The 12,839-nt window shown below is 43.0% G+C and overlaps 1 protein-coding gene across 2 annotated transcripts in view; it reads left to right on the plus strand.

Moving 5' to 3' along the window:
• DLEC1 (DLEC1 cilia and flagella associated protein) overlaps window positions 1-12,839 on the plus strand; it is a 32,312-nt gene that overhangs the window by 15,832 nt on the left and 3,641 nt on the right. For both annotated transcript variants that reach the window (XM_064422615.1, XM_064422644.1), the window contains 16 exons: window positions 11-150; window positions 387-540; window positions 1,620-1,730; window positions 2,764-2,894; window positions 3,228-3,413; window positions 3,505-3,563; window positions 4,712-4,863; window positions 5,371-5,474; window positions 6,168-6,238; window positions 6,870-7,087; window positions 8,070-8,204; window positions 9,436-9,558; window positions 10,534-10,628; window positions 10,715-10,799; window positions 11,320-11,529; window positions 12,412-12,573. In XM_064422615.1, the coding sequence (XP_064278685.1) occupies window positions 11-150; window positions 387-540; window positions 1,620-1,730; window positions 2,764-2,894; window positions 3,228-3,413; window positions 3,505-3,563; window positions 4,712-4,863; window positions 5,371-5,474; window positions 6,168-6,238; window positions 6,870-7,087; window positions 8,070-8,204; window positions 9,436-9,558; window positions 10,534-10,628; window positions 10,715-10,799; window positions 11,320-11,529; window positions 12,412-12,573 (2,136 nt within the window). The remainder of the gene's footprint in view (window positions 1-10; window positions 151-386; window positions 541-1,619; window positions 1,731-2,763; window positions 2,895-3,227; window positions 3,414-3,504; window positions 3,564-4,711; window positions 4,864-5,370; window positions 5,475-6,167; window positions 6,239-6,869; window positions 7,088-8,069; window positions 8,205-9,435; window positions 9,559-10,533; window positions 10,629-10,714; window positions 10,800-11,319; window positions 11,530-12,411; window positions 12,574-12,839) is intronic.

The following is a 12,839-nucleotide window of genomic DNA, read 5'->3' on the forward strand; positions in this document are numbered from 1 at the left end:
TCTCTCTCAGGTATCCACCTTCACCATCCAGCCATCATCTGGGGAAATTCCTCCTTTGGGTCTGTGCACAGTTTCAGTTCACTTCACAGCACTGCAGTGCCAGCGTCTCCAGACAGTGCTGGAACTGGAGGTAGAAAATGGAGAAGGAAGGTAAGGAGGAAAAGCAGCATTTGTTTTGTTTTTCCTGAGGTTCACATCTGGTTTTCACTTCAGGTAGTTTTCTCTCCTACAACAAAAATATGAACTCACAGTGGGGTTATGTAACCTATCAATGAACTATCTAATATTGCTAAATAAACATAAGCATCATTCTTCCCAGCATGCTGTTTTATGTCTAGCACGTTTCATTAACAATAACAATAGACCATCTGTGTGTTTATTTCCAGTCATCTTCCTGTTTTTGTTGAAGTTCAGACCCCCCAAGCATGCCTGATATCTAGTCATCTAGTATTCAGTGAAATTTATACTGGAGTTCCTGTCAAAGCAACCAGTAAACTTTTTAACCAGACACTGCTGCCAGCAAAATTCTTATGGGGAAAGGTAAATGCTCTTCTAATGGGTGAGGAATACAGCAGGGATGGAAATTGCAATTTCTGTAGGAATACAAATAATGACTATTCTTAAAAGCTTTTCTGATGCATCTTTTGAGTGTTCATTACTGTTTTACTGGCTTGGGAGCAGAACTTCAGCTTTAGACCAACCTTTATTAAAAGATTAATTACAAGTTGATGTCATTATGTTCTTACTGTCTGTGGATCCCTGGGAAAATGGATGAGCAGATGTGAGGAGTCATAGGATGTAAAGCCACCAGAGTGTTAAACACAGTACCATGGCAGTTTAGGGTTTGCACTTAATTTAGTAAAATAAAGAAATTATGGTGCTTTTGGATTGTGTCTGAATTCTGTTTAAATTTCACATTCTGGCTGGGATTCAGCTTACAGAGTAGGAACCCAAACTTAATATCAGTATTTAAGCTGTGGTCTGAACTCTCTTTTCAGTCAATGGAAATTTATCAGTGCCTTGATCATTCAGATGTGGCATCCATCACATCTGACATCCAGGGTTCAGCTCAATTGCCTAAAAGCACTCAGTGCCACTCCAGATGTCCTCAGGTGCCCAAGGGATCCTAACAGAGCATCTGCATGGTATAGGACCTACAGGAAAACACTCTGGAGCATCTGGAGTCTGGGAGGAATATGTAGAGCATTTTTCCTGATGTGTGATGTTGATGTGTGAACAAGTGAGTGGAAGCCCTGGGTACATTCCGTGCTGGTCTCTTAGGGAAGGTGCCAACACCAGGATTGTGTCTCCCCCACCTCTGTAGTGGAGAGAGGTGGGGCACATCTGGATCCTGCTCTGATATCAGATAGATTGGCTTCACCCTGGAAAGCTTGAGGGTGTGAGAGGGATGACAGTGGCTCTGCTCCCAGCCCAGCAGCCTCAGCTGGGCACCTGAAGTTACTTGGAGTGAATGTAGGCATGGGGAATTGTAAAGCCAGTCTTGACAAACTGGATGTGTTGCTGCCTGAAAGTGTCCTAATCCTGAGAACAGCTTGGTGTTTTTAGAAGAGACAGTGTGAGGCAATCAGCATGAGCTGAGTGTCCTTTCTGTTTGGCAGCCCATTGGAAGCCAGGCAGCTTCCTGCTCCATCGTGGTGTCCCCTGCCAGTGGCACCTTAGGCCCAAATGAAGAGAAGGAATTCTGCATAGAGCTGTCATCCAACACTGTGGTGAGTTTACAAACTGATGCACTTTTATAAAAACAGCAACACTGGCTTTTTCATATCACCTCCATCTGACAAAATTAAGGAATTCTGTGTACAAAACCACGTGCTCTTTTTCCCATACAATATCTCTGAAATGGCTTTGCTTTAGAGGTACTACAGTTGAAGGCAAGAATTAAAGAAGTGAACATGGTGTGCAATTTCTACCCTGCCACTTTATGTCACAGCTCTTCCTGTTTTCTTCCTTTCTTGAAGTCCTGAACAATTGCTCTTCATGCTTATCACTCTTCTCGGAGCATACAGATCCTTACTTTAGATTATCTGGAATGATATGCAGAAGTGGGGCATATACAGTGTATATTTGGTTTTCTGAATGCAGTTAGGCTCATACCATTTTGATATTTGAAAACTTAAAAGGGACTGATGGGACTGAGAGTCTGCAAAATAGAGGAGCAGAAATTCAGGAAAAGACTTTACAAGGGCCTTCAAACAGCTGAGCTAAAGCACCTAAATACAGGATCTTCCTATAGATATGGTGTCTTAGTTCCCAGTCACTGGATACTTGGGTTTCATTTATTTGCTTCAAAGTAGGTATTCAGTACTATCAGAGTTAGTATTTAAAATTATGTATCTGTGGCACTTGGGAACATGGTTTAATGGTGCCCTTGGCAGTGCTGGATAATGTGTGGACTCAATTATCTCAGAAGTCTTTTCCAACCCAAATGATTCTATGATTCAATATCTGGAGCATAGGAATTATGTCAGAAATCAATAATGGAGCAGTTTTAGGCTCACAGACAGCTGCAGGTACAAAGCTGAGAAACAGCCACAAATTTTTACCTCAGGACTGCCTTCTAAGCAGCTCTGAGGCTGCAGAAAATGCACTAAAAAAAATTCAGTAAAACTTCTCATAAATCTATTGTTCTGGGTTTCATGCAGGGAAGTTTACACACTTTTAAAAATAAATATCCTGAAGAGTCTGCCTTTCCTCTGTCATATATGCTTCATTCACAGGGAAACTTGATTCTTTGCTTTTCAGGGTGAGCTGAAAGACCTCACACTTTCCTGCAGCATAGAAGACATGGCTGAACCCCTCTTCCTGAGCATTTCTGGAGAAGTGAAGGGACTACATGTCACCTACTCAGTACCTTCTGGCAGTGGAGTTGACAGGTAATATCTGACTGATTTTTATTTCATTTTTCTGATACATAGAATGATGACTGTATTTTTGAACATGCTCATCTTTATATTTTTTCATATAAGTAAATATGTCTTTAATTTGGTAGACTGGCATGTTATACAGGATAAAAATTTGACCCCAAATAAATCCTTATATGGGTTGAAATGAAAAAATGAAAAGCAGAAAATGCTGATGGAAAAATCATAGACTGCATGGTCCTTTTACACTATGCAACCACATTGCAAGTTGCACGTTTTTAAATCTCCTGAAATGATAAGAAAATAAGACCCATGTCTAAATACTATTGTTATTTTTTCTGGCAGTGATGAAGGACAAATGCCACAAAGCCCACGTGAGCTTCTTTTGGACTTTGGGTCTGAAGTTGCACTCAAAGATGTTGTAAAGCATCAGCTGATTGTAACAAATCTCACTGCAATCAGTGTTCCATTCACACTGGAAGCTGAGTATTTTAGTGCCTGTTTGGTGCCTCCAGAACAAGGAGCCTGCCCGTGAGTCTTGTTCTGCATAATGACTCAAATACTAATTTAGGTCTGGTTTAAACCTGAAATCAGATTAATTTTTTTTTTCATGCTCTCCAAGCTACCTGGTGAAAAGAAGGGGGCCTGTCACAGAGCATGCAGCCAGAAAAGTAAAGTCAGGTATGAAAATATCTCTTCAGTGGAAAGAAAGTGAAAGCCAGCTGAATGGCATATTCAGCACTAAATGTGTCAGTCAGGCACATCTTCTCATGGTTGGAGTATCTGGTGAAGTCTAAACTGTTAAGTTACATAATTCATCTGTTCATTCCTGAGTTTGAAAGCCCACCTTGTATAAGCATTAGGTCAATCTCTCTCTTCCTCTTCTGCTTTTTTCTCCTTTCTCCTCCCTTTCTTTCTCTCTCTTCTTCATCTGTTTCTTGCAAACAACAGTATGAAGCAAAGTTGGTGATTCTGGTGCCAGTTCACTCCCAGAACACTCCCAGCACACAGGATGGATGCCATGCAGGAAGTTTGGCTCCTTCTCTCCTACACAGTTTTCCAGTCCTAGTGCAGCAAGCTTTTCTCCCTCAAACCCTTTACCATACCCTCCCCACTCTGGAAAGCTGCAGCACAGCCCATCTGTCATTTCTGATGTGTTGTACTGAAAAATGATAATATTTACAGCCACATGAGACTGAGGGAGGGAGGAAATGGGAGCAAAAAGCTGTGAAGTGTGGATGTGTTTTCTGTAACCAAAATAAAACTTGCACATATTGGTACCTTGCCATAGAGTTTGGTATCTGTTCCACAGACAGAGCTTTTCAGCTGTTGAATTAGTGCTTAAGATTAGAAAAATGCTGTTCTGACAGATTCCATGCAGGCCTAGGTGACTCAGAATGTGGAAAGGCTTTGCTCTTTGTAATTAATTCTTTGCATGGAAGAGCACACAGAGGTAAACAGGCAGCTGCTAGTGGAACAAGAAACAGTCAACACAAATCCCAGCCTATTTTTTTCACCTTTTTTCAGGTAACCAGTTAGTGCCTTGCATGTCCCAAAGAGTCTTGGATCAGGTTGTTGGAAGGGTTGTCCTGCTGTAAAATATTCTGGGCAAACACTAACTCTGAAAAACAGAGTAAGACCCACTGCAGAAGGGAACTTGGGTGAAGTGGTATAAATGTGAGCTGAGTAAATGATCCCAGGGCTTCTAAGGGAGTGAGGTTAAGCAGATTAAAGGCAACTAAAATCATGGTCCTATGTGTTCTTTGAAAGACTAACTTTGTTCCATTTCCTCAAAATTGATGAAATGCTTCTTTGCTCTGCTCCTTCAGAGTTTGCAGCAGCGTTGCTGTCTCAGGGGAAGGGAGCAGCTTTCCACATCCAGCCTTCCACAGGAACTCTGGAAGCTTTCCAGCAGCTCACCATAGAAATAGCAGCTTACAACAACATGTGGGGAGAGTACCAGGATAACCTTGTCTGTAAGGTAGGTGGGGTTTGGTTTTTACCATGGCAGACTTTACACCAATTGTATTTCCCAGATGCCTTTCTGTTAGAAATACTTCAGTTTTTTTAAGCCTTCTGTAAAAATTCAGAATGAATCTTGCTATATACCACTACTTCCAATAACATGTAAGGAACAATTGTTTGGTTTTAGGGGGACATGTTTATTCTCTGGGAAGTTTTCATGTGCCTTGAAAGTGACTGGAGTAGTTTTGATTTATAACATCTGTTTGGGAGCTGGCCAGTGCACTGCTCTGCTCTACCAATACCATAGATTGTGTTGTGTAGAAAAGCTGCAGGAAAGCTGATAAATACATGAGGTATTGCATTCTCCTGCTGAGAAGAGTTGTTGTTAGCATATGAATTAGAGGCTGTTAAAGGAAACTAGTCAAAAATATTTGAAAATCCAATCAGTTTGCAAAACATAATCTTATAACACAGAGAACTAAGGTGTTATCTTGATTCTAATAGCAAAAATTCATTTTAATAGGTGGGAGACTTACAACCTAAATTAATTCCTATGCAAATGACTGTGAAAGGCTGTCCAATCTTCCTGCAGGTGACAGGACCAAAACCAGAGCCACCTATTATCAGGTATAGTGCAAAATACTGTCAGACAAATCAGAGAATGAAATACCAATGGACTGCAGCCAGCATACACACCTGTTCCATCTTGTGACATAATGAGAAGGTCAGCAAGGTGACAGTCAAAGCACAGTATCTGCTTCTAGAACATCAATACATTTTTCTCTGCCAACACAATTAGAAAATAATCTGCACTACAAGACTGCTGGCAGACTTCAGCCTCTGAAGCCTCTGTTCTGTGCTTGCAGTTGTAGAATTTCACCCAGTGCAGCCTCATTTGGCTATGTGGAGATGGCAACTAGCACATGGTGGCAATTCTCATCACCCACAGCTCATTTCTCCCTGGCCCTTTACCTGGACCAGGAGAAATGCAGCCCTGAGGTCAATAGGGGCAGGGGAAGGTTTAAACTCTCTCATACAGCAAATGGCATCTGCATCTTGGGATGAGGGGTAAGGGTTGGTTTTTGGGGAACCCCATCACTGCATGTGGTTATTCTGAACTGTCTGAGACAACTGAAAAAAATGGGGAAAAAAGAAAAGAGACAGATAAAATAAACCAATATTGTGCTTCACAGTGTAGGCCATGCCTTACCTGAGAGCTACTCCAGTGCAGCCAGCTTGGTTTCCACTTTTAAACAACTCTTCAGTGATTTCAGACACTTCTGTTCTCTGCATGCACTGACAGCAAGGTTCCCTGTCCAGGTTTGGCACTCAAGTCTCAGGAGGGTCCCCTGTGCATCGGAGGGTCCAGCTCAACAATCCCAGTCCCTTTGGTAAGGATGGCTTTTGTACAGCAAACATTGATGCATTCATTGTGTTCCTTTTAGAAATAAAAGTAGAAGGACCCATTAACCTGTTAATTGACAGGCATACTTGTTTCCTAATGAAGATGGTTTTAGTAAAAAAAAAGAGTGACTCATTGGGTTGCCACAATGCAATTGCACATCCCATCTTGATGTAGTTTTTCCTCATTGAAGTGGTGGGAATTTAGGCTTTTCCATTGTGTTTTTATGAATTTCTTACAACACTAAGCCTGGTCAATCAGATGTGCTACCTGCTTTTTACTGGCATCATCTGGCTCTTCTGTTTAGCCTTTTTAGCTCTTGAGTGAAAGCTTTTCAGAGCAAAGTCAATCACCTTTTTCTTTTAAAAAATTTGACTAAATCCATTTGCTTAACCAAAATAAATGAGAGTATTTTGTTTATAGTTTAGGACGTAGAAAGTGGCCAAACTATAGCAAGCTCGTAAATAATTTTCATTTACAGCAAACATGGGAAACCTAAGAGATACATTTAATACAAATCCAGGTGCCAGACACAAATTTGTTACTTGATATTCTGGTACCAACTACACCATGAGCCTTCTCTGGCTAGAAGTAATTGTCCTTTTTCCTTTCCCATTCAGACATCCGCCTGGACTTGGAAGTTTACAACCAAGAGCCAGATGATGAAAAGCTGGTGGACCTCTTGGTGCTCTTTGGAGACCCTTTTCCTCCTGTGGACATGGCTGGAAATGAGGCTGCATCAAGTGGTAGCACCTCAAAGTCAGAGGTCGTGTTAAAGCTGGATCCAGCTGCCATTCCCTGTGGGAGCATTTATCCAGCTTTGGAAACCACAGATGAGGTCAGTTCTTAGGATGTTTCTTATACTGCTGCTGAGATACATGATGGGTTTTTTGGCATGAAGGGTTGAAAACAATAACAGGAGATAGAACTTGTAACTAAGAGCTGGATTGTTAAAAGAAATGTCAGCTCCTCTCCCAGTCAAACACACAATATGTGGGTAGGTGGCTGTGGAGATCAGCAGTCTGTTTCCAGAGTGAGCTATAAGCAATTAGCTCTCCTTAAAAGTGTTAAAAAAGCTAAAGAAATACTGTTTCAAATACTGTCACTGACAAACTACTGTCATTATTACATGAAAGAATTAAAATAACTAAAACTCCTTAATTTGGCTCTGCTTTTCTCGTGGGTGCTTTCTGGTGTCAACATGTGCTGTAGTCAGGGAGCAGAACCTACCCTGCAAATTTCAAATTGAAGCTAATGATATGAAATTATATTTATCCCAGTGCTAAAATTAGATTGGTTCTGTTAGAATATGGTAACATCTATTACACATGAGGTTTGATTATAATGTGGCAATTTAGTGTTTGAGGGGCTGGGAGTGACAGGGAGAAGGTATCTCCCAGGATATTGTATATTGGTCTAGCAAAAGCTGCACACAAAAGATACTAAAATCACATTTTCTCTGCTTCAGCTCAGCATGCACAGTTCTGAACACAGCTCTAACCTTTCTTCTGCACAAAGGGAGCAGTACTGCCCCAGAGTGCTGGTTTGTCTAATGGGCCAGAAGTGTCATGACTGGGTGCTTCTCTAGGTAGAACTGGCCCCAAGCATGCACATTTTCCAAGGAATTCAGGAGCAATTTCAGCAGAGTTACTCTGTCGATGAAAAAATTGATGTGCAGGACACATCCACGTGTCCAGCCCTTGTGCCAGAAAGAAACTGGAGCTGGCCATGCTTCCTGACCAGTTCCCTGTGCACATCACTCACATTCCTGCCTTGCAGTGTAACAGTTTTAACCATTCCCCACCCCTGTGTCTCTGCAGCCTCCAGGTTCTGACAGCAAAGAGATGGAAATCAGCAGTCAAAAGTGTGCAGAAGAGAAAATTATCTCTGTACTTATCCGACCTCATGAGGGGGTGCCTGCAGACAGCCCCTACTCCATTGCTCCAAGGCAGATTGTAAGCTTTTACATTTTCTTTGGGCTTAGATTTAGCACATTTTCTGCAGGGCAGAGGAGACAGAGGAAGGAGAAGAGGTAGCTTTGAGTTTGGTTTGAGGTAGACTCTATTAAAGAGTGAAACACCAGGCTGGTAGGGTTTGGAGATGATCATGAGAGGAGTTTGCAAGGTCAACAGGAAGTGTCCTACCTACACCTGAGCAGTGGCCTGATGACTGGACTTAAGTGTTAGTTGTACTCCAGAGTGGCATCTCTGGTCTTCTCACTTGGGCTGGCGTGGTGAAATGTGGGAGCCATCCAGGCTGAAGCTGTGGAAACATGCAGAGCTGGAAATCAGGCTGCTGGAAAGGGGAAATCTGTAGATTTGTGGATAAACCATTGTAACCCACAGTGCTTCAAAAGTGAGCTGTGCAAATACAGTGTCACAATCCCTTAGGAATATCATAAAGTAAAGACAGTCCTGGAAAGATCTAGCTGTGAGTGACAGGGTTACCCAAAACATCAGTATCTCAATTTTATTTTTAAATATTTTTTTTACCAAAGGGTTTCAGTTACAAGTTAAAATGAGCTAAAGATTACATAAAAGAAACGATGGCAGAAATGAAGCTGCAGTCAGCTCTGAGGTGGCTGAGGCTGAGAAAGGTCAGACAAACAAGTGCCTCACTGTGGAGGCAGCTTTTTTGGGGTGTAGCCAGCAGCAGTATCAGGATTTAACCTGCACAACAATTCACCTAAAGAAAGCAGAATCCAGTCAACCTGTAAATCCCAGAAAATCCACTGCAGCTGGCTAGTGCATGTGATTACATTCCCTGCTGTCATGTAAAATTAAAAAATAGCCAAGACTAAACTGAACTGTAAAATACTCATAGTTCACACTTGTAACTCTTCAAAAAATATTTCCTATATGTGTAAGTTGTGGAGTAATCACCTGAGGTAGCCAGGGAGTAAGAGTGGGCAGAATTGGGTATTTTTAAAAACAAACAGATGTGTTTGTGTACTTAGGCAGTTGGTCTGTGACTGTGCTTAAGCTCTGTTGATGCTAAATAGTGGCCACAGTGATATTTGCAGTTGAAGTAATTGTCAGTTTTGCTGTCACATGTTGGCATTTTCGTGCAAGCCCGTGCCCAGGGGATTGCGTGCTGCTTGTGCAACTCAGTTTTGGCAGCTGAGTGCCGAGGTTCTTGTGCAATCCCCGGCGGGTCCGTGCACCGAACGCTCTGTCCCGGCCGCAGGTGGTTCCAGGAGGTGGCAGCAGCGATGTTTACATCTCCTTCACCCCGCTCGTCCTCCCGGACACCGAGGCTGAGCTGTGCTGTGACGGGCTGTTGCTGGGCTTCATGAGCCTGGACGACAAGGTAAACTGACTGTCACAGCAAGGCCAAAGGGGAATATAATTTCCCTTCCTGTAATTTATGTACAGGCTGCTGTTACCTGGCCAGTCTGTGTAAACAGTCCTGTTCCTGCTCTCCTGTACATCCTTCCTTAACCAGGGTTGTTCATCTGTTGCATTTCTCTTTGGGCTTGGAAGCATTCTGGGCTGGGAATGTCACCGTCTTCTTGCATTGTCTGGGGCAGCAGACCCCAGACAAAAGCCCAGGGGTTTGAAATGCTATCACAACATCAGGTTTTATTGATAACAGTAGTTAACAATGGAAGTGAGACTCAGGAGTGCTGAGTCCTGTTCCTGGCTCTGCATCCACCTTCCTGTGTGAATTTGGACAGCATATCTCTCCTCTGGGAAACTTCCTCTTCAACAACTGCTGATGTGAGGCTTGAACAGTGTTTTATGAATGGCTCAGCAATTCCCTGACATTAATTGTTGCAAAGGTGCAAGGTAACCTGAATGAATGCTAATAGAATGTTCAATAAAAACAACCCTAATAAGCCTTATTCCTGAAGAAAGAAATGTAGAATAATAGTGTCCTGGAATGGTATGAGTTGGAAAGGATCAAATAGCTCCACCCCGCTGCCATGGGGGGTGGAGCTATTTGATCTTTAACCAGAAAAAGTTGTTCCACACTCCATCCAGCCTGGCCTTGAATGTTTCCAGAGATGGGGCATCCACTCTGGGGAGCCTGTCCCAGGACCTCACCACCCTCAGAGTGAAGAATTTCTTTCCAACATCTGATCTAAACCTGCCCTGCATCTGTATCACCCAGAGCCATTCAGAGTCCAGCTACGGCTTGGCCTGTGCTGTTCCATCCTCTCTTACAAACACTACATTGCCAAGCAGAATCCTATTTTGGCTGACAGCCTCTGTGGCTTAAAGCAGCATTTCAGGTTTAGTGCCACCATTTCCCATGTGATTTCTGTTCCCTTGCTGTTGTCAGCTTGCAAGGAGGGTGCCCAGCAAGGTGCGGCGCAGTCACGGCTACGGAGCTCCCCCCTTACGAGTGCACATGGAGGCTGTCCTGAGGCATCCCCTGTAAGTCCCCCAGCTCACAGCTGCCACCCTCATGGAATGGCCAGCCTGGCACAGGGCTGTGACCAGCCCTGGTTCTTTACACTCAGGTTGGAAGTGGAGATGGATCACGACAGAGGAATGGTGTTTTATTCGGTGGCGAGTGATCTCCTACCTGCTAAGCCTTTTTTTGGAGTGAGTATTTCACATACTGATATATTTGTGTTGCTGTGCTGCTGGGAGAATTCAGAGCTGTGTAACACATGGTTGTGAAAATGCATCCTAATCACCAGTAGCCTCATTTTCTGTATTGCACATACCAAGATAGGGAACAAAAAGAAAGCACTACACGTACTTATTAGCCAGGAATAAGAAAAGCTGAGCTTACACAATGCCTGTTTTATTCAAATTTTTCTTTAATTGTAGGGGAGTTTGTAAGTAGAAAAATAAGTTCTGATTTTCAGGACATAAAGGTCCAAAAGCAAAATGAATCACTTTACTTACGTGACCCTTGGCATTTGAAAACTTAGACTTTATGATGTTACTTTTATTTTGGTTTTTCATTAAAGAAATGTTGAGTAACACAGGTAGAAAATACTGGGTTGCTTTGGGGTAAAATCCTTCAGATCCCTGCTGGTGCTCCATGACCAGACAGAACAACACAGACCTCTCCAGGGAGTTAAAACTGACCAGTTCTGAATCATTTCTCCCCCAGGTTTTGAAAGATGCAGTAATTACTCAGAGTTTGAAACTCATGAATTGTACCAAGGTTCGGCTGTACTTCAGGCTCTTTCTGTCTACACCCTCTATGCCCTTCAGCCTCTCCAGCACAGATCCCAAAAAGAACACCGAAACATCCCACAGCAAGAAGGAGGAAAGGAAACAGCAACTGCAACATGTACTTTATCCACAGCAAAACATGCTGGTAGGCTCAAAAAGAATGATCCTGTGCTAGATTAGAGAGTTTTGTAATTGGTGTGTTAGTGTGGCCCAGAAGAACCACAGGAAAACAAAACTGGCATAGAAATCTCCCAGTTTCAGGGGGATGGTGCAAAATGCTAATTACTGTCATGTTGCCTGCTCATTGCAGGTACAGAATTATTTTTTTTTGCAGATAATCTTTTTCTGTTCCTGATGTGCTTTTCCCATCAACTCTGATCTGCTGCAAATTCCTGCAGAAACCCCTGTGAGTTTGGAGCTCACTTAAATCAATAGCCATATATATGTTGGACAAATTAAAAGATTTCCAAGGACTGTAGTCTTCCCTCATTTCCTTAAATTAGATGCAGGCAGTGCAAGGAGAGGAAAATTTGATTGGTTTTGGGTGTACAAATTACATTAAAGGAAATGAGGTCCCAGAGTAGAGAATTAGGTAACCTGCAAAGAATGAGTAACTTGCATTTTTGAAGCATGCTTCACGTTTTGCTGTGTTCATTTTGACATGGAGACACATCTCAATTCTGCATGTGGGGGAAGAAGGAGGATTTAGATGTCTAAGACAGCTTTGGGAATGTGATATTTGTACCCTCAGGAACTCAAAACTTTTGGCTTGCTAGAGACTGTTTCTCCCCTGTGGTTCAGAGATCAGCTGTTCACCTTTCCACTCCATCTCTGTGTACTGGATTCATAGGAAATAGCTGTGCTTTTTTCTTTAATTGTATTGCTTTGTTCCAGTGGGAGTTTGGCTGCTGGCATGACACCTTTGGGTTCCAGTGGGAAAATGTGTGCCTGGGCCTTTGTGTACTTAGGATTTCCTGCACACAGTTGTCCTCTTATGTGATGGTCATCAGAATTCCTCTTCCCACAGGTGAAAGTGTCATTCCACACAAATCTGGAGCTGCTCAGGTATCAGCATTTGCCAGAGACCCAGCTGCTTCCTGGATGCCAAGTGCTGCAGCTGGAGAGTGGAGAGAGAAAGCTGAAGTTTAATCAAAATCTGGTCATTGAGCACAGTAATTACACTACCCAGGTGAGGTCAGGACAGGGTCTCTGGGCCCTGGGAAAGGGCTGTTTCAGCAGCATCTCTGACTTGGATTAAGATTTGCTCAGCCTTGAATTACAGGCAACTCTGGAGTAAATGGCTGTGGGGTTGCTCTCTGCTGAGACTGCAGGTGATTCCCAGGTGGGCTGTGCAGGTTGGGGTCACACCCTGGTGCTGGTACCCCAGCTCTGCATGGCAGAGTGACACTCAAAGGGCCACACAGCCAGTCTCAGGATGACTCTGAGACAGGGGTC

The sequence above is a fragment of the Passer domesticus genome, chromosome 1 (assembly GCF_036417665.1).
Source record: "Passer domesticus isolate bPasDom1 chromosome 1, bPasDom1.hap1, whole genome shotgun sequence".
Lineage (NCBI taxonomy): Eukaryota > Metazoa > Chordata > Aves > Passeriformes > Passeridae > Passer > Passer domesticus.